This window comes from Acomys russatus, chromosome 4 (genome assembly GCF_903995435.1).
Source record: "Acomys russatus chromosome 4, mAcoRus1.1, whole genome shotgun sequence".
In the NCBI taxonomy this organism is placed as follows: Eukaryota; Metazoa; Chordata; class Mammalia; order Rodentia; family Muridae; genus Acomys; species Acomys russatus.
Window position 1 is genome coordinate 2322620 of NC_067140.1, and position 21628 is coordinate 2344247.

The 21628-nt window shown below is 51.4% G+C and overlaps 2 protein-coding genes across 2 annotated transcripts in view; both read left to right on the forward strand.

Moving 5' to 3' along the window:
- The window catches only part of Snph (syntaphilin), a 714025-nt gene that overhangs the window by 322474 nt on the left and 369923 nt on the right, over nucleotides 1-21628 (forward strand). The window lies entirely within an intron of this gene.
- Nucleotides 18701-19956, forward strand: Fam110a (family with sequence similarity 110 member A). Its single transcript, XM_051143513.1, has one exon. The coding sequence runs from the start codon at nucleotides 18874-18876 to the stop codon at nucleotides 19762-19764; it is 891 nt and encodes a 296-aa protein (XP_050999470.1). The 5' UTR covers nucleotides 18701-18873; the 3' UTR covers nucleotides 19765-19956.

Consider the following 21628-nt stretch of genomic DNA (forward strand, 5'->3'; position numbering starts at 1 on the left):
TTAAGGAGTCTAGGATAATCTCTGGTTTTCTAGGTTTAACCAGATGCGCACTAATTGAACGGTTAGTGCAACGGCTGCTTTTTATTTTCTTTTTGTTTTTTTGAGACAGGGCTTCTCTGTGTAATAGGCCTGACTGTCCTGGAACTCTCTTTGTAGACCAGGCTGGCCTTGAACTCACAGAACATCTGCCTGCCTCTGCCTCCTGAATGCTGGGATAAAAGGCCTGCATACCACGCCTGGTGCCAAGGTTGTTTTACTTATATCAGTCACTAAGTTTATTATGATCTTTCCCCATAATAAAAGGCCTAAAACCAGCTCCTTAATTATAATTTCAAAATGTCTCCTTGTGGTGGGATTCACTGATTTCCCTGGCCACTGCTGCCTTCTATACTCAGGGCTTATGTGTCCAACTTCCCTCAGCCAATCCAGGCCATGTTTTCCCTGGCTAACGTCACCCAAAAAGGGCCCCTTCTAGGTCAGTTACAATTAGATCTCTTTCTAGATTTTTATCTTCCTTCAGTCCGCAGGCTGGAAAGGATGGAGTGGACTTCAATGTGGTGGGGATCAGGGTCAGAAGTCACGTCATCTAAGAGAAAGCAATATGGAAGAGAGGCCCTCCCTGTTCGAAGCTTTCACATGGGATGGTCCTTTCCAGGTGGGGCAATCCATACAGCCAACGGGACTGGCCGAGGTCCTGCTGAGGGATGTGTGGATTCTAAGAAAAAGTTATAGGCAAACTCTTAGCCCAAGCAATAAGAAGCCAAAATTAACATATTTATTTTTAAGAGCCATTTAAGGATGTGATTCATTCTTTCAATGGAAAGGCACCAAGGAGTATGACAGTCCCAATCAACATCCAACCAGGTTGTTTAGAACAATGGCAGTAAAATGGCTTCTGTTCTCCCTCTTCGTATGTTCTATGGATTCTAAGAGTACCTTCAGTATATGGTTAGCTGTGGAGAGAGGGAAAGCTTCCAAGCAATTAGTTAAGTGGTTTACAATAACCAGTAAATATTTCATTGGCCCTACATCTCTGTGGATCTCTCTGGATACTCAGGGTTTCAGATCATGAGGCCTCTCCTACGGTTCCCTTGGTTTCATCTTCTTGCCGATCTTTTGGGGGAGTCATACATGCCCCCCTACTTTTTCAACAATGGTGTAGGGTATACATACAAAGATCACTTCTGTGTTGCATCACACGTAGCCTAGGGTCTCCCATGACTCCCATCCCTGTTTGGAGTACAATATCTGAGGATTTGGTGGTCTGTTTGATTAAGAGGACCAGTGACTTATCAGAGGAGTCCCATTCTGCCCTGTCTCGGCCTAGCCTGGAGGACAAGAGGCTGTCCTCTTTTGACCCTTCTCTTCCCATTGGTGTAGGCTTCTGGGCCTTGGTAATTGACCCCCAGAAGGTGGTTTTCCTAGTTGTGAAACTCTGCTTCTGTGTAGCATCAAGGTAAGAATGAGACAAAACAACTGAGGCAGTTTTTAAAAATTATTTTATTTTTGTACATACACATTTATATTATTACACAGATATACAATAGATTACCTATGGTGAGGCAGTTTTCAATGACTCTTGATTTTTGTTATGACTCCATTTCCCCAAGTGGTTAAGTCTCACCTTTCATGGGCTTTGTACAACGTCCTCAGACCTTCTGTGACTTGGCTCTGTGATTCCATGACTTTTCCCTCATTTCTTATTTTTTATTCTTAGGACAAAGCTATTTTATCACACAAAATCCACCACTATCTACAGTATTCTCTATTCTCTATTCTTTTTTTTAAAAAAGTGTTTTCGAGACAGGGTCTCTCTGCGTAGCCCTGGCTGTCTTGGACTTGCTTTGTAGACCAGGCTGGCCTCAAACTCACAGAGATCCACCTGCCTCTGCCTCCTTGAGAGCTGGGATCTCAGGTGTGTGCCACTGCTCCTGGCTCTCTATTCTTTTTAAACACCTGTTATCAAAACTATAGCCTCATTTGCATAACCTTCCCAACAATTCTCTTAGACCGTTTCTTTCTTTCTATTTTTTTTTTTTTTTTTTTTGAGGCAAGGTTTCTCTGTGTAACCCTGGCTGTCCTGGACTCCCTTTGTAGACCAGGCTGGCCTCGAACTCACAGCGGTCTGCCTGCCTCTGCCTCCTGAGTGCTGGGATTAAAGGCGTACACCACCATACGCGGTTTATGTTTCTTATTTCATTTCCTTAAACAAGAATTGAAGGCAAGTTAGATGTGGCGCATTGTAGCAGATTCAGATTACCTGTACATATATACGCTTAGGTACCAAGCTTTTTTCCTACTGTGAAAGTCTTTTCTGTGTGAATTTTTATACCCTTTCTTTCTGCTATGGTCTGGCACAAGCCAGTTTTTACAAAGTTTCCATTTTTATGAGCACCTTGGAGATGCCAAGTGACCTTGAAGCGAAAGCCTCTTTGCAAACAAGAAAAGGCAGGTGCCTCTATTTGTTAGTTCTGCAAGTGCAGCTTTATGAGGCAGAAGGCATTCTCCTCAGCCTAGCTGGAACAGAGAGCTCAATGCAGCCCCTGAAACAGCCAGAAAAGTCATTTCCTCGCCCTCTGCGTCCCCTCTAGATCTATGGGGCATCCCCACTGGGACCTCCCCCAGTTATCATCAAAGGTTGTCAAAGGTCACAAGAGGGGATTACTTCCTGTTCTTTTTTTTAAGACATTCCCCCCTTCAAATGTACCTTCTTCCCACATTCATAACATTTGGTTCCTCTTTCCTCTCTGAAATCTTTCTTCTGCCTCAGTCCTGGGTGTTGTTTTGTTTTGCTTTCCCTTTCTCTTTTCTTTCTTTCTTTTTTGTCTTATTTTTATTTTCTGTCGACCTGACACAAACTAGAGTCCTCTGGGAAGAGGGAATCTCAATTGAGAAAATGTCTCCATCACATGGGCCCGTAGGCAAATCTGGGAGGCAGGTTTTGAATTAATGATTGATGTGAAAGGGCACCGCCCACTGTGAGTGGTACCACCCCTGGTCCTGGTCCATTAACAAAGCAAACAGAAAGCCAGGAAAAGCCAGCCAGTAAGCAGCGTTCTTCCATAGCCTCTGCTTCAGTTCCTGCCCTGACTTCCACCAATGACGGCCTGTGACCTACAAGTCAAGCAAACACTCCCCCGCACTGATTTTGGTCTGTGTTTTATCACAGCAACAGAATTTGAGGCCAGCCTGGTCCACAGGGCAGGCACAGCCCAGGACAACTAGGGCTACATAGAGAAACGCTATCTCAACACCCCAAATGCCCACCCCCATGTATATGGATGTTTTTGTTTTCATGTATGTCTGCACATCATGAGGCCAGGGGAGACTATCAGATCTCTTGGAACTAAAGTTATACATAGCCAGAGGCCCTGTGTAGCTGCTGGGAATTGAACCTGTGTCTTCTGGAAGAGCAAGAAGTACTGTTATCACTTAGCCATCTTTTCAGGCCCAGGAATCTTATTCCTATTGGCCTTAGATATTTTATCCTTCCCCTTGTTTCTGGAGCTGGTTTCTCAGAACCTCAACATCCACTCTACTAGGCTATGGGGGTGTCAGAAGGAGAATCCTCACTGCTCCCTATTTTGGTCTTGCCTGCACTCACTCAGCACCCTTGCGCTGAAGGTTTCCTGGACCTTTGCTCTCCATTCTCAGAGTGACCTTATGACTGCTACCCTAGTCGTAGTCTCATGCCCCCCCAAAACTTCCAACCACCAAGACAGTACATTATAGTCCAGTTGTCTTACTTTGGTTCATATATGGAGCTGCTTGGTTTCTGGGGGTGCTCTCCGTGGGCTCTTGTCTCCCAGTTGCTGGTCTACTTTTGACTTTTAGATTTCTGTTAGTTCTGGAGCCAGAGAGTGTCTACACACCTAGAACCAGTGCACTGAGACATCAGGATGCACATCCCAGGATGAGACTCAGTCTCCAGTGCCCCACGCTGGGCACCAAAGGGTAAGAAATGGATCTGGGATCTTAAGAAAATGACCACAGTTGGGTGGTGGTGGTGGCACACGCCTTTAATCTCAGCACCAAGGAGGCAGAGGCAGATGGATCTCTGTGAGTTCGAGGCCAGCCTGGTTTACAAAGCAAGTCCAGGACAGCCAGGACTACAAGAGAAACCCTGTCTCAAAACAAAACAAAACAACAATTTAAAAAATTTAACTTTAGGAATGGTGTATTGCTTTGCCCAGTGGTGTGTAGGTGCTCGCTAGCAAGAACAGGAAGTGGGTGGGCCTCCACTAGGTTTTTGTTGCTAATGAAAAGGGATTCTGTGCCTCACTTTAAGTGGTCAGAGCTCCATCCCACGCCTTTTGTGAGTGACGCATTCTCAACAGCATAGTTTCTAGGGAGAAATGAAACTTGAGCATCGATTTGATTTTGAGAAAGGGCTGATTTTGGAGGAATTTAATTTCTGCCAGGTGGCTTCTTTACAATTTTTAAAAGTGGAGTTTTGTCTAATTTAACCTTTGGTAGAAAAGAGTGCAGTTTGTTACATTTCCCATAAGCATGGTGAGGGGGCGGGGGGCGGGGGGCAGGCGTTGGAAGTGGGAGAGGACACTTGCCTGAAGCCCCGAATCTGTCCTTGTGCCACCCAGCATCCCCTGACCTTCCTCCCCTCACCTGATCATCAGCCAGGCCTGACCCCGATTAGCTTCCCAGACCAGATGAAATTGGCACGTTGAGTGTTCAGCACAGCTATAGGCTCTTCTGTGCATCACTGACAAAAGTCTCTTCTAAATTGCTTGAGATATCATTAGCCCCTCCTCTGCCTGTCCTAGGCATACACATGGTAAGTGCCCCATCAGCAAAGCGATGACAGCAGCTGGAATGGGACAGAGGCCAGTTGCAGATAAAACAACGCAGATATACATTATCTGAGAGCTACAGTGAACTCAAGCTAATTTATTCTAGCACCTTAAAGAATTTCTTTTTCTTGAGCTGGGGAGATCTCTCAGTGGGCAAGAGTACTTGCTGTGCAATCTTGACGACCTGAGTTCAAAACCCCAGAACACTCGCATAAGCTATGTGTAACTATATGCCTGTGACCACAGGGCTATGGCAGGCCAGAGACAGGAAGATCAGTGGATCTTGCCGGCCACCAGCTGAGTCCCAAGTTCAATGAGATGTCTTGTCTCAAGAGAATAAGATGAAGGGGGCCAGTGAGATGACCAGACATAGATCCTTAGACCCTACAAGATGGAAGGAGAGAACTTTCCCAAGGTGTTCTCTGACCTCCGTGTGTGTGTGCATATACTGACACATAAACAAGTGCAAAACCAAAAACTAAAATGAAAAGAGAATAGGAGGGCAGAGGTAGGTTATCTGTGAGTCTGAGGCCAGCCTAGACTGCATAGCAAGCTCCGGGATAGCCAGTACTACACAGAGAGACTGTACTGATAATTTTGGTTTCCTTAAAAACTCAGTTATGTTGGGAATCTGTTTTTGTTTTAATCTCAGGTGTGGGATATGGAGCTGCCTCAGACTGTCCACAGCAGCTGACTATGATTTATTTTGTGCTCTGGCAGGGATGTGATTTTGCTAGCTGAAAATAGTTTATGTTTGGAATTCTGGGCATATCAATGCCAGAGCCCTAAGAAAGGTGGCAGCTGCTGCTTGCCCTGCTGCTGCTGCTGTCGCTGTCCCTGTTGCTCTTGCTGCTGCCGCTGTTTGCTGTTTGCTCTTCTGCTGTTTGATGATTGGAGATAGCCTGAAAAGGAAGATCAAATTTCCCCCAAGGAGCTCGATGCCTCTGATCATCAGGAAGTAGTGTAATGGGACTGACACCCCCTTTCTCCTCTAACCTTCTTTCTCTCCTACCTAGTATTGGGGGGTTAGAAGGGGTGGGGTACTTAGTAGGAAAAAGAATCCAATAAAATAGGCAGAAGTCTGGTTATAGAGACCTTATCTCAGAGAAGGAGGGAGGGAAGGAGAAAGAGAGATAGAGAGAGAAAGAGGGAGAGAGAGAGAGAGCGCTCTATTAATGTTACTCTGCTTTCCTTATAGACAGGAGTCTAACACAACTCCCCTGAGGGGCTTCACCCAGCGGCTGGTGGAAACAGATGGAGACACCCACAGCCACACATTAGGCAGAGCTCGAGGAGTCCTATGCACGAGTTTGGGACATTATGGAGGGCGCTGGAGGCGTCAAGGACTCTACAAGAAGACCTACAGAGTCAACTAACCGAGGCCCATCGGAGCTCACAGAGACTGAACCACCAACTGAAGAGCATGTGTGCACTGACCCTAGGCTGCCAACAACTGCATCAGGATTCTCTCTGCTACTACTACCCTTTGGGTCCTGTTTCCCTAACCGGGCTGCCCTGTCTAGCCTCAGTGGAAGAGGATGTACGTAGTTCTGCAGCAACTTAATGTTCCAGGCAGGTTGGTACCCATGGGCACCTCCTCCTTCTCTGAAGAGAAGTAGAGAAGAGAATGGAGGGGGGGGGGATGTCGGGGGGATGGGGCAAGGAAGAGGACTGGAGTCAGCAGAATTTAGTCTTTCCGGGCACACATATAACTATGTGCACTAAACACACATGTATGAATATATCACACAGATACATACAAACAAAAATTAAAATATTTTTCCCTTCACAGTTCAACAGTTGGAAAATTTCAAAGCTCAAAAAAGCAAGGATAAGGGGGCTGGAGAGATGGCTCAGTGGTTAAGAGCACCGCCTGCTCTTCCAAAGGTCCTGAGTTCAATTCCCAGCAACCATATGGCGGCTCACAACCATCTATAATTTATCTGATGCCCTCTTCTGGCCTGCAGGTGTATATGCAGACAGAACATTGTATACATAATAATAAATAAATAACTCTTAAAAAAAAAAAAAAGCAACAATAAAAAATTCAGTGCTGCTGCTCGGAAACATCCTCCCTGCTAGAAGGTGCCGTGTAGGCTGCTGGGAGAGGAAGGTCAGCAACAGTCTTACCTACATGCAAAGCCTCTGAGCTGCAATAGTTACCAGCAAGATTGTTCTGCACTCAAGGTGACTCAGGGAGTTCGAAGCCGCCTTCAACAGCGCTTGCTGGGAGAGTCCTCCGTGTCGCTGGGAGCTCTGCCACACCTGAATGTGAGAATTGCCTACCACTGAGAAAAGACAAAGGAACTTGGGCGGAGAGTTTCTCCAGGCTCTGCTCTTCCCAGCCCGCCTGAGGACTTGTAACAAGATCCTGTCACAAGAGGCTTATCTGTGTTCAGTACACAAACCTGTATTCCCTCAGATTAAAAGTGGCCTTGACTGGATCATTCGTCCTCGCCTCACCTCTGCGTGGCTCTGTCCTATCTCTCTCCACTCACACCCTCTCTTTCAGGTGGAACCCTGGTTTGATGTGTTCCATAGGACACATGACGTCGGTGCAATAGTGACACGGATGCAATGGGGGGGGGGGCAACAGCTTTGTGGTTGGATTTAAGGCCAGTTCTACAGGATGGTTTTTATGTCTAGAATTGCAAATCTGGCCAAGATCCCATGGCTGGGGAGTTCACTGGACCCAGGGTGAACTTACTGCTATTACTTTGCTGAGTGAACACTATCAGACCGAATTCTAAATTCATATCTCTTTCTATATAGGGAGAGATCTAAGGTCTATAGAGTTCTAAATCCCCACCCCCCACCCCCTCTCGTGCAGCCTTCAGACCTCATCAGAGAATCTCTGGGCTTTTTGTGCAATGGATGGCAGCAGAAATTCACAACTGGCTGTAGAGCAGAGAATACGTGTCTGTGGGATGCTCAGCTACGTGTGTCAGATCTGTATCGAATCAAGAAAGAGGGGGCAGAAGGACTGTACAGGCAGAGGTCGGAAAGGACCAGAGCAAAAAAAGATTCTTCTGGATACTACATGGCCACTGCATTTGTGAACCACAGCAGCTGTGGTTGCCTGCACAAATCAAGCCAGTTAATCAAGTCAGCACAGAGTGGGGGAGGGGCTATTCACCATTGAACACTTCTGGGGAAGTAAAGCCAGCCAGCGTTTCACAGGGTGCAGCCCTTGACAGTTTGATCCTGGTCCTACACTCATGAACAGATGGGTGGCTGACTGGACCTGGTGGCTTATTAAACAAACACACACACACACACACACACACACACACACACACACACACACAGAAGAAAGAGAAAAGAAAAGGAGGGAGTGATGAGAGATGAAGGAGGAGTTAGGGGGAATCGGGTAAATATAATAAAAACACATTGTATCTATATATATACAATTCTCAAAGAATGGACAAAAGTATATTTAATGTGGAAGAGAATTTAGCTGCTGTTATTGCAAATAGGGCACGTTTATTATACGAAGAGCATGGTTCGGTATCTACTATCCATTTGTGCTATAGGGAGTGCTTTGAAGCGTGCTTAAAGCATAGCGCGTCCTTATTCCTCCATCATCCTTACCTAACTGCACCATCTTAAGGTACTGCACACTATTCCTAACCAAAAGCAGAGATAACTGAAGGTTGGTACCTCAGAGTTACGTCCATTTAGCTTCTTCCCGGACGGGCTTTTATACTATAATTGACCTGCTTTTGACACGGACTGTGGGAACTACTGGTGTGCATGTTTGAAAACGGACTTACCGTTTCAGTTAGGAGAACAGAGAGAGAAGAGAGGCTCGTGGGAAATCACAAAGAGCGGTAGCTGCAGAGTTGTGAGTAAGGCCCAGTTTGGTGGCTAGGCATATAATACCCGCTGTTGGGTACGCTGAGGCAGGCGCATAGCAAGTTTGAGGGCTACTTGGACCACAGCAGTGAATTTTAGATCAGGCTGAGCAACTTAGTGAGATGCAGTCTAAAAAGAAAAAAGTGAAAAGAGAGCCAGGTGTGGTGTATGCCAGTAATTCTAGTACTAGAGAGGCTGGGGCCAGCCTGGGCTAGCTGTATGTCAAGGCCACGTTTTAAAAATCGAAAATGTTGGGACTAGGGCCTGTGCAAAACTAAACAAATTTGGGACTAGTAACTCTAGCAGCTGGGGACCGAGGAAATCCCAGTTGGAAGAGAAGGGGAATTAAGGGAACGCAGTAGGCACAGGGCCGGGAGCAGCCGGAAGGCTGAGAGGCCAGCTGGGCTCCAGGCAGTAACCTTGGGGCCCCCGCTTCTGTAGCTCATAAGGTTGCTTGGCAACCGGGGTGGCGCGCCGTTCGAACGGAAGCGGCGGGCCAATCAGGAAGTCCGGGGCGAACCATTGCGGCGGCGGGGACGGCGTACTCATTTCCCTTTCCTCTGAGCCCTGGGGATCTTCTCCCAGCGGGATCGTGGGGATAGCTGGGGCCTCCAGCTTGGAAGAGTCTCCACAGGGCGGCCGCCCCGGGGCCGCGGGAACCACGTACTCCAGCTGTCAGTCTCGGTGGCCCGCGAGGAGCGGGGTTCCTCCGGGCCCTGCAGGTGAGCTCCGGGCTAGGAGGAGGCAAAGGGTCCCGGGGCAGTGTCGACGCACCAACCTAGGCAAGTGTCTCAGCACAGGGGGCCGATGACAGAGGGTTCCTGTCTAGTGTCCAGCCTGGGGGCCAGCAGACGACTCAGGCTGTTCCCCTTTCCCACCTTGCAGCTCCCACTCCAGGCAGATCATGAGAGGTTCAGGAGGCCCCTCCGGGTCTTTCAGAGGCTTATTAGGAGGCCCTGGTTCCGGGGATCCCAGAGCTAGGCTACCCCTGCCCCACCCGGCCTTGGAGTTCCCCTGCGTGACTTTTCCTTCCCCATTGGCAACTTGCCTGTCTAAAGGGTCCTGAATCCCGGTGCTGCCCACTCAGAAGGCCTCCCTGGGGACAGGTTAGGTTCCAGAGAGCAGAGCAGATCGGGAGGCATTGCAACTCTTGTTGGCCTCTTGAGAGCCTGCTTCTGTGTATGGTATGCAAGCGTGTGTGTGTGTGTGTGTGTGTGTGTGTGTGTGTGTGTGTGTGTGTGTGTGTTTTGTATGGCTGGGTCAACCTCTAAGCCAGCGTTGCTAGTCACAGGACATTAGAGTTTGGTGCGGGGTCAAGGCCCTCCCAAGTGGAGCATCTAATTTAGACTGGACTCTATCCACTCCTCCTCAAGTTGCAGTTGTTGGTCTCCTTCTGTAGGTGGGGAAATTGAGGTTCTGAGAAGTTGAATCTATTGCTGAAGTCACAGACTTAACTACACAGGAGTCGTCAGTCCTTGACACAGGGAATTTCAGATTTGATGGAGGAGCTCTTCTGAAGGGAACTGCTCATCCTCTGAACCTCGTTCTGGCTCTGGGGGAATCCGTCCGTCCGTCTGCCCGTGTGTCGTGCCTTTCACTCTCAGCTCTCACGTGGCCCATGCTAGCCTCAACCTTACTATGTATACCAGGCCAGTCTTGAATTCCTCATCCTCCTAAATCTGCCTCCTTTGATGACAAGTATGTGCCACTGCCACACCGGTTTCATGCCGTTTTCAGGCTGGGACCCAGAGCTTGGTGCTTGCTTCTCCCAACTGCACTACACCTGGTGCCTCAGTTGATCCTTCTGCATCGTCTACCTTCCTGCAGCCTGGTCTCTCCCTGAGCGCCTTGCTCTTCTCAGTGGCGTCTGTTCCGTATTGTGCACTAGGTTTCTTATTAGGCAGTTTATTATCTTCCCCGTTGGAATGTGTCAGGCAAGTGAGATGCTTAACATGGGCACAAAATGTCAGGGTGCCCGAAACTTCCAGAGTGAAGATGATCAGAGCAAACATCTGTTGTCCATTTGCTGTGTATTGCACTGGGGGTAGAGTGGGATCGGGTGCTGTCAGCTCAGGCAGATGCTGGCAAGCTCAGGCATCAGTTACAAGTACACACACACACACACACACACACACACACACTCCCCCACCTAGCTACTCTGGGCAAAATGACAGGTGCCGTGATGCTGCAGTGGCTTTTATCAAGCAGGAACTGAACAGACACAGAGAGGCTATCAGTAGGGGAAATCAGAAACTCCTGAGCAAAGGGGCTGGGTGGAAATGACACACTTAGCATGGGGTGCTTTGCTGTCCCAAGCCTTGACTGTGGGCCAGCTAATTGAGAAGCCACAGACATAGTGATTACATCTACAGGAAGTTCTGACGTTGCTGCCCTACCTGTGATTTGTCACTGGCTGTGTGACTTTGGGCAAGTTTCTTCACATTCTGAGCTGAGGTAAAACACTGCATGTGAGCTCAGGCCTAGGCAGAAGGTATTGTAGGACAGGAAGTGGGCGTGGCCACAGATTTAATTCAAGGTTCACCTTCCACCTTCCCTAAGGCCTTGCTTAGTATATTCTCTCTCTCTCTCTCTCTCTCTCTCTCTCTCTCTCTCTCTCTCTCTCTCCTACTGCAAATCTGATGTTTCCATTTTGTCAGCGTGCAGTGCAAATTGAGTCCCCAGAGTTTGAAAAAGTGAGGAGCATGATTGAGGGGCGGGTTTCTGCCCTGGGTATCCACACCCACGCCCCTCCCGTGGTGACCCACTCATAACTCTCTCTGAGCAAAGCTACTCTGAGCAAGGCTGACTCCTGGGCAGGCCAGGGCCTGATCCTGGTGAAAACTCCAGAAAGAGCTTGGAAGCTGGCCTGCCCGGGAGAATGCCCAGTTGTGTGTCCAACCTGGACAGCTGGGCTGGCCCTTCGCCTCTGCCTGGAGCCTTCCTCTTCCTCTTCCGTAGCCATCCAAAGGCCTCTCTGTCTCCTAAGCCCGAGCCAGGTTTCTTTTGAAAGGACAGAGAAGCAGTGGGGGGGGGGTGTGGGGGGGATGTCACACCTTGATCAACCCTGGAGAGCCCACCTTCTCCTGAAGAAAGGACACAGAGGGAGGAGAGGGTACACAGCTGCTTGAGCCTAGAGCGCTTGCCACACGCTCAGTTCCTTTCCAGTAAGAGCTGCGATTTCCCCTTATCTCTGAAGTGAGGGGTTACTCTTCCGTTTGCTACAACAGGCACGTGGAAGTCAAAGGATAGGAGTTCTGCCTTCCACTGTGGGGCCGGGGGATTGAATTCAGACCACCAGGCTTGTACGGTAAGCACTTTGACTCCAAGCCATCTCTCTGGCACCAACGTCATCACTTTGAAGTGTACAGAAGCTTCATACCCAGTAACCAGTCATTTCCTGCCCTCAGATTCCCACCCTCTGTCCTCCCACCTCCACCCCCCTTCGTTCTGGGCAACTGTCCCTCTCACCTGTTTCTAGTGTTTTGACTCTATATGTGCAGAAACAGTCTCTCTCTCACTGGGTTCAGCTTACTGCACTCAGCCTGGCGTCTTCTGGCTCCGTCATGTTGTAGTGTATCAGCATTCCTTGTTAAGGGCTGAATAATCTATTGGGCATGTGCCTTATGTTTCTTTACCCATTTATTCGCTGATGGGCACTTGGATTGTGGTGACTAATGCTGCTGGGGGTCCGGGGGAAGGGTATCCACTGGCATGCGCTCTCTGGGTTCTTTGAGATGAGTGCTTAGAAGTGTGATTCCCAGGCATTGCTCTGGTCAGGCCACTCACTGCTTAATCTGCAAGGAACTGCCATGTTGTGGTTTTTCACGTCCATCGCTACTGCCTGGGGCTCTAAAACTGTACCTCCTCACCAACACTTACTGTCTTAATAGTGTGTGTTCCGGATGGGATCTGTGCTAATGAGTGTGATGCTGCGTTTCTTTGGTTTTGGTTTGTATTTCTTTAATGGTCCAGTGATATAGAGCCCACTTCCTTACATTTGCTGGCTCTTTAGATGTGTGTGTGTGTGTGTGTGTGTGTGTGTGTGTGTGTGTGTGTCCCAGGCTGGCTTCAAACTCGTGATCCCCCTGCCTCAGCCTCCTCAGTGCTGGGATTAAGGTATGTGCCAGCACGCCTGGCTTTGTTTTCTTTGTGGAAGTGCTGTTTCAAGTGTCTGGCACTTTCAGCTGTCACCACACCGCTGCTCTTGTCGCTGCAGCCTGCTGGCGGAGGCCTTCCCCGAGGATCTGCTCCTGCATCAGTCTTCACATCTCTCACCTTGATGGCAGTTGCCATGCCAAGCTTGGGCCTGTTTTAGAGTTGGGGAAACTGAGGCGTGAAGAAGTTGTTATGATTAATAAAAAGAAAATAAGATGATAGGGTAATAAGATGCCAGGCAACAGATATTATATTATATGAGGTTTATTAAGTGAGTATGGGGAGAGAAAGAAAGGGGGGAAGAGAGAGACACAGACAGAGGAAGAACAAGAGAGTGGGGAGGGAGAAGGGGGTAGAGAGGATAGAGGGAGGGAGGGAGAGGGAGGGAGGGAGGGAGAGAGAGAGAGAGAGGGAGAGAGAGAGAGAGAGAGAGAGAGCACGGGAGCGCACGAGAGGAGGTCTGTCCTTTTATATGGCCCTGGGCAGGGTCACGCCCCCCCCCCCCCCCATGGCAGGTAAGTGATGACATCACAGGTAGGCAAACTGAAGCAGAATCCTAACAGAAGTTCCCTGCAGCAGAGGTTTGGGTCAGGTGGGCCAGAGCCCTGAAGATTCTGCCTCTGCCTCTTTGGAGGAAGAACAGGCCATGGCTGGAAGTATCCAGGCTACAAGAGGGAGATGGGAGGCTGGCAGAGGACTGCACGTGGAAAGGTAGAAAGGGCAGGGTAATGGGGTAGTGGAGGGGAGACTTGGCACTCCGGGAACCTGGAGCCCCACCCCACTAGCTAATTATTAATTACAAGGAGGAAATGACCAGTGAATCCGCTGATCACCAAGACCTTGTCAAATGCTCTTCCGAGGGAGGTGTGAGGGAGGTGTGCTGGGCAGACTGGGATTTCTGTGTTCCTTTCCCTGCTATGTCCCTCCCTCCCTCCTCCCTCCTTGGCTCCCTCCCTCCCCCTCTTTCCTTCCTTTGGACACTGGAGTCCGGGCAGAGAGCTCCATGTGTTTGATGCATACGCCTTGATGCTGGCTTGTGCCTCCTTCGGTCTCTTGATCAGCAACGTTTTCTCTCGTTTGTTCCTGGGAGGAAAAAAAATGCGGCAGAGTGGTGGGGCTCAGTCCAACGGGCAGCTAGGAGATGAGACATAAGTGAACACTGGGAATGGCAAGACCAGCCAGGACGCTTGGAGAGGAACAAAGGGGCCAAGAAGGTCTCCGGGGGGCCTCACAGGGTAGGAAGGGAGGGCTCTCAGAGGCGATGGCATTTGAAATAAGGGTTGAAGACAGTGAGGGAAGAGGTTCTAGACAGAGGACATCTGGTGTGAAGGCCCTGGGGCAGGAAAAACCTTTGTAAAGGACTAGCCAGGAGGGCTTTGTGGCTGGGCCAGGAATGACACTGAGGATGAGGTGGTAGAGCTGGGAAAGACCAGAAGGCGGCATGAGAGCGAGGGCTTGTCTCTGGGATCCTATAGTGGTGTAGCTCTGCAGTAGTGAACGTGATCTGCCAGGAAGATCCTGCCATCCGTTGTTACTTCATGTTAGAGCTGAGGTAGCTGCAGCCCCAAACACTGCTGCATGCGTTTCCATGGGTGGCAGCTCCTTATGGAGCTCAAGCAAGTTGCCTGTGGGGCCCTGTGGAATTTCCCAGGAGGCCCATTCTGTCTCCTGTTTGTCTCCTCCCATATCCAAGCCTGGGTTCAAGTCCTTCCTGGCCCTATCATTTGCTGGCTGTGTGATCTCAGGCAGGCAGCATCACTTCTCTATGCCTCAGTTTTCTCATCTGTAGAATGTACACGACAACAGTAGCTACTTCATGGATAAGTGTGAGAATGAAATGAGTTCACATAGAATTTGAACATGCTGCATACATGTAATCCCAGAAGGGTGGCTGAGGCAGGAGGATGGAGAGTTCCAGAATGGCCTGTACTAAACTGTAAGACCACGTTTAAAACAATAGCCCATTCTCCACTAATGGCAACACAATAAAAAGCTTCAGTGTCTGCTGCCAAACACAAATGCAGAAGCGACCAGGTGGTCTTTGTAGTTCCCACTGTTAGTGCCTGATGCCAGCTCCGAGCCTGTCCCTTTGTTACTCTGGGCAGCAGCGAGCTGGCAGGTCATGGTGGGCGACTTGTTCCCTTTCCCCATTAATATCCAGGACCAGAGGGGAGAAAAGTGCATAGGAACCACGTCCTGTCTCCTCCTCCCCAGCCTCCACCTGGACACAGGAGTGCTTTGCCAGGGCTGGGGTCTGAGGCCTTGGTGGTCATCTCCTTCCCCTGGACCTCACAATACCCTGCCAAGTGACAAAAGCCTTGGACTGGCAGAGGGGACAGGTAGGGCCCTTCCAGGGATTCCCCCCGCCCCACCCCCAGCAGGGTTGTAGTCTCTTATGTAAAATACGGGTTTCCGATTGTCCATCTCCCGTTGGTCCTGCTGTTCAAGGGTTAAATGGGCTATCGCGTGCCACTTGGGCTGTAGCCTACAACCTCCTCAAGCCTTGAAAGCTCACAGTGGGCTGTCCTCCAACGTCCCACTCTTCTAGTTCCCAGGACTGTGGCCCAGCCACCTGCTGGCACACAGTAGAAAAGGGTGGCCTTAAGGAGTGGTTGGAAGGACCCTTCCCAGGTTGGAACCCTCGCCCCGCCCCCACCTCCAACTTTGGGTAAGTGACTCAGCGTGGTCTGTCTGGGGTTTCCATCAGTCAACTTGGAGGACAATGGAGTTGCCTCATAGGAAGGCCACCCAGACCACACTAAGTCTGCCTATGCCCCATTTAATCACCGAAAGAGTAAATGTCCAGGGCGAGCACGTTCCCGTGCCTGGCAGCGAACATCTAGAATCCCGCACAACTCCATCAAAAGTGCTGCCGGGCTTGCACTCACCAGCTCGGATAAGAGCAGGAACTGGGGGCGCGGCTCAGGCCAGGTTCCCACACCTAGCTGTCAGTCACCCATTGCGTTCCCTGCCTGGCCCTCCTTCCCTCTCCTGGAACACTTCGGACCGGCGGGTTCACCTGCCAGGCCCCGGAAATTGCGCAAACGCCGCCGGGTACCTGAGCCAGGTGGGCGGGAGGCGTGCAGGCTGCTGGCAGGAGGCGGCTTGCACAGCCAGGTATGTTGCGGTACTGGGGGGGGGGCGGTGAGGGGCGCAGCAGGGATTGTGCCTTCAGTCCCCGCATTGAGACATGGGCTAACTCTTACTCAGAGAAACACAGCAGATCGTGGGGGGTTACACTGCCTTCGCTCACTTCAAGGCTTGCGGCCTGAATGTCTAGATTTGCCGCTGAGAACGGGCGAAATCAAACTGGGGGCTTTCTCGGCAGCGCCCTGATCCACTCCTTGGGAGCCTGAAAGGAGGGACGAAGTCGGGCTACGGCTCTGGAATAGTGGCCAGAAAGGCTCAAGGTTGGTACATTTAGGGTCACTTACGGCAGCGTTTGAAAGCCCGACATGAGAAGAGACCCCAGAGGAGATGCTGAGTCTCACTTGGCGACCCAGACTCGAGCTTTCTCTTGGAGGGGCCCCTGTGACGTGAGTTGGTGCGGTCTGCTGGCTCATTGTGACCAGCCCTTAACGTCTCCTTTGTCCCTGAGGGGGGGCTTAGATCCGCCCTCTGGGAGGGCGCGATCAGCTCACTCCATAGTCGGAGCCTCAGTGTCTGACAGCGAGTCTGGTTTCTGGAACGCTGCCCATTTTTCAGGTGCTGCGAACCCGTTTGATCTTTCCAGCGGTGACCCGAAGGCACAGGGAGACCTATTTTTAACTGGGTTTCACAGATAAGGGAACAGAGTCTGTTAAGAGCAGCCTCTTGTGCCAGGTGCAAGGCAGGAGCTGGTGAGAGAAGGGGACCCTGGTGGCTGCCAGGCTAAGCTTGGGAACAGGCATCTGACCCCGCCCCATCTCTATTGAAGTTTAGGTGGTGGGTAAAAAAGCAAGGTGATGGTGGCAGGAGCTTCTGCCCTGGCCCTGCCCCTATGACCTCCTTCCTTTTTCCCAGGTGATGCTGGGGAGGAAACTACCTCAGCCACCACCAACGGGTTGGACTGGTTTGGGTGGCAGAGCAGACGTGGGGGTTAGGGAGGTGGGGCAGAGTCTGGCTGCTCTGTAGGCAGGGCTCTGTAGCAGCTCTGCTGGCTAGACCTTTCCTGCCCAAGGTCACCTCAGAGTCTACTTGAGTGGGGCCAGCCTTCCTTTTCTGCCTACAGGTTGTTGAGCCTTGGGAGTCTCCCTACTCCTCCACCCCTTGCCCCACTGTGCTGAGGTTTCCATGGGGGTCTGGGGGGGGGAACAGATACAGCTGCAGACATGCTATGTTTGCCCAGTACTACATGACTTTTAAAACGGGCGATGGGATTTGCTCACAGTTACAAACCTAGAGAGAACGCCTGCCCCTCTGGATTGCCAACCCTGGGGACAGTATTCCCTTACCCTGAACCCACCTGCCTGCAGTGGGCAGGGCCTCTCTGGTTCACTGGTGTGCTGCTTCTCAGCTGACTCCTATAGGCGTTTCAGTTCAGGACACACTTGTGGACTCTCTAGCATGTACTGAGAGCCTCATCATGAAGCTGAGACTCGGTGAACAAAGCAGCCGGAACCTGTGCCCTCGTGGACCCGATATGTTAGGGAGTGGGGGACAGCAAAGAATGAAAGAGCCATCTCCACAGTAAGTTATATGGTCCCCTGAGTACAATGTGTGTGTGTGTGTGTGTGTGTGTGTGTGTGTGTGTGTGTGATGTGGAGAAGGGGTGTGATAAGCACTAGTGTGCTCAGGCGAGGCTTGATGCCTTCTTAATTTCCTCTGGGACCTAGGGAAGAAGTCACTTCTCAGAGTCTCAGTTTTCTTAGCTGCAAAACGATGCCAGTGGCTTCCAAGCTGTTGGAGGTGGCTCTGAGTGTCTGGCACACAGTGGGAATCCTCTTCTTGAGATCTCTGGATGTCTTGGTGAGGCTTTTACTGTGTTGGGCACATTCCGTCGTCTCCATGCTGTCTGGTGTAGTTGCCAACTGCCACATGCAGCCACGGGGCACTTGAAGCATGCTCAGCATGATTGAGGAGCTGAGTGGCCTGACCTGCAGATGCCCTCTCCACTCTTCTTTACAGACCAGAAGGTTTGGCATATGGGTTTTACATTGTGCATATCTGAGGGGCCTCGGTGGTGGGGAAAACTGTGACACTCTCTGACCCTGTCTCCTTGGAACCGTGGATTGGCTCGATGCCTGTAATCTGACATCTGACTCTTGGACAACCATGGGGAGCACCCAGACATGGGCCCTGTAGCCCATGCTCACTGTCATGGTGGTTGGTCAGCAGCAAAGCACAGGTGGAGCCATGACCCAGAGCAGCATAGCTTGGAGCTGATGCTTGCTCCTGTCCACATGCCTAGATCTCTGTGGGCTTGGCCTTGGAGCCATATTCTGGAAACAACCTGGTCTGGACTCCACTAGGGTGGGGGTGGAGACTTTTTACTCCTTCCTTGCAGCCTCCTGCTTTTGTGCCCCTTGTGGGCCTGGCATGTCCAGGCAGGTGGTTGGCACTGCACAGCTTCCAGCCTGGGCTGGTTGCAAGAACTGCGCTTACTCTGTGCAGTTCAAGTGGGATGTGGATGGTGGTCACTAGTACCCCCTCCCTTGGAAGAAAGGCGTGGCTTAAGCATGCCATCGCTCCCTGAGTTTCAATTTCCTTTCCGCATCCCTAAGTGGGGCTGTTGAGAGGACGCTGGCTTTTGAGCCTGTTTTACTCTCTTTAAAGTGGACCTGCGTTTTCTAACCTCTTTCCACCCTCCCTCAGCAGTGTGGGTCCCCGCCCACACTAGTGGAAGGAAAGAGGTGGGTGGGGCCACAGCAGTACATTCTGCTTCGTGATTGGCTCTTTGCGAGACAGGGGCGTGCCATTTACCTTATACTAGTGCAGTCTTAAGCGCCAGGCGAGCCTTTGTCTGAACGTACTCAGCTTGTCTTCTTTTCTTGCTTGCAGCGGAGCCTGGCATCCAGCTGCCAACTTTGTCCCTGTATCTGTCTCCTCGCCTCTGTCCTCGGGGTATGTAACGGCCATGCCGGTGGACACACTCAGCCCTGGAGCCCCCACCGCTCCTGCCCTGCCTTTTCGCCTGCGAACCAAAGTCCCCGGCTACCTGCTACCAAGGCCAGCGAACGTGGGAGCCCGGAAGCCAAGTGCTGTAGAACGCCTGGAAGCCGATAAAGCCAAATATGTCAAGAGCCTGCATGTGGCCAACACCCGCCAGGAGCCTGTGCAGCCCCCGCTGGCCAGACAGCCCCTCTTCAGCCCTGGTCCTCGAGGCCCAGTGCTCACACCCAGCCGCCGAGCCCTACCCTGTCCTGGCCGCCGACCCCACCTGGACCTGGACATCCTTAGCAGCCTCATCAACCTGTGTGATAGTCCCGTGTCCCAAGCTGAGGCCAGCCGAACACCGGGACGGCCAGAAGGGTCTGCCCACAAGGTCCCACCAGCCACCCCTCCTCGTCCGCCCCCTAGCACGGTCGCGGTGCGCCGAGTGGACGTTCGTCCCCTGCCTGCTTCACCTGCTCGGCCCTGTCCATCACCTGCCACCACTGCCACTTCCAGCCCCGGCCGGCCCCCTGGTCTGCAACGCTCCAAGTCGGACCTGAGCGAGCGCTTTTCCAGGGCAGCAGCCGATCTTGAGCGCTTTTTTAATTTCTGCGGTCTGGACCCAGAGGAAGCACGAGGATTGGGGGTGGCGCACTTAGCACGGGCCAGCTCGGACATCGTGTCTCTAGCTGGGCCGAGTGCTGGACCTTGCAGCTCTGAAGGGGGCTGCTCGCGCCGCAGCTCTGCAACCGTGGAGGAGCGGGCCCGGGAGCGTGTCCCCTATGGGGTGTCTGTGATCGAGCGCAATGCCCGTGTGATCAAATGGCTGTATGGGTTGCGGCAGGCACGTGACCCTCCTGCCACTGAGGGCTAGGCTTCCCGGACTCAGGCTTCCCGGAAGGACGTCATGAAGAGGCAGTTGACATCTTGCCCTTTCTTGTATCCGTTGGCTACCTTCCTGCAGACCCAGACTTAGACCTAAACCAGCATCCTCTGGCAAGCGAGGACTGACCTGCAGAGGGTTACTGTTACCCCTTGGCCTCTCCCACCCCCTAATAAGGTTTGTGACACCAGTGAGCTTCTGCCTCGTTCTTCTGCTGAGGCTGAATTTGGGCCACTTACCCTCCACCGAGTTGGGAACCAAGTGCTTTGCCAAGTCTATCTCCCCGGGGCTCTGTTTCCTTCTTCCTTCTCTGTCCTCCTTTGTTGACTTCCTCTTCCTTACCCAATGGACCCTGACTTCCTGGGAACTCACCCTGGGGAGGAGGTTGAGAGGATGGGGCCTGTCTACCACTCTTCCTGGTCTTTGGCAGTTGCCCTAGCTGGGTAGACTATAGGAAGAATTGCCTAGGAGCCTGCTGCTCTGACTTCTCTTTGGTTAATAAACACAAATGTTTGTTTCTCAAGGTCGGGGGTTTCAGACTCTTGTCTGTTCACAGGGGAAGTCTTGGGATAGGGCCTTCTGAGTGTAGCGATTGCTGATCCCCAAGATCTGGTGCGAGAGGTCAGTGGCTCGTCTGAAACTTACCCAGCATCCTCCATAGGTGAGGAGATGGCCAGCCAGTGAGTGGGACCAGAGCCAAGACTGGTTTTTTGTTTGTTTGTTTTTGTTTTTGTTTTGTTTTTTTTCGAGACAGGGCTTCTCTGTGTAGCTTTGAAGCTGTCCTGAACTTGCTTTGTAGACCAGACTGGCCTTGAACTCATGAAGATCCACCTTCCTCTGCCTCTCAAGTGCTGGGATTAAAGGCGTGTGCTACTCTGCCTGGCTAAGAGTGGGTAGGGGCATGGTGTCTCCCCTAGCCTGGCCGAGCTGCCAAGGGAAGGAAGCTCAGCAACAGAAGCTCTTGACTCTGGGTCATCAGGCCACAGAATAGGGGATGGAGGTGGGAGTTCTTATAGGAACAAGGACTTGGGGAGGAATAGCCCAGGGTGGTGGCCTTGCCTGTGACCTCTGGTGACCTGGACAGGCCAGTCTTTTGTGCCTCCACGGAGAGAACTAGGTGGTACAGGTCTCCTTTGGTTGGGACCTTGTATTCTGGAGGTCTTGACCTGATCTGTATCCCAGTGCCTGGGCCCTGCAGAGCACTAACCGTGGATGCCATGCCCTCACAGCTGTCCAGTCTCCCAGGTTAGTTTCCCCATGTGGTGGAGCAGCACGGCTCCCTGGGTGTACAAAGGGAGCCGGTTTGACTGTCCCCCATGGGGGAGGGGCCTCCTTGCTGGTGTTTCCTCCCTGCAAGATGCTTTGGCTCCAGTTCTCAGAAACAGGAAACATGGTGTGTGTGTGTGTGTGTGTGTGTGTGTGTGTGTGTGTGTGTGTGTGTGTGTGTGTGACAGGTTTGATGCTAGTTTTATTTTAAGCATAAAAAGATCTCTGCTGGGCTGTTGACAGACATCTGGGTCGGCTCGGCTGTCTGTTTACCACCAACCCCCAAAGCCCCAGGCAGTTTAGAGAAAGAAGGGGAAACTGAGGACGGACTTTGCCCAGCGGAGATGCAGATGGAGATAGGCACAGGAGGACAGTCGGTCTGCCATTGTTGGGTTTTCATAGTTCCCAGGCTGAAAAAGGACAGGATTTGGGGAGAGATCTGGGCCAGCCTTATATAGTGATGGCTCTCAAGGTGCTAAAGATCCCTGACCATCAGAGTACACTGCTGGCCTTGGGTCACTGTCTCTGGCTGTGAGCCTCAGTAACCTCCGCCACCCAGGAGCGTAGGTGAGCTGGCTGCACTTGGCAT

Excerpts from the sequence above, each read along its gene's own strand:
- Fam110a (XM_051143513.1), top strand. The coding sequence starts at position 18,874 with ATGCCGGTGGACACACTCAGCCCTGGAGCCCCCACCGCTCCTGCCCTG.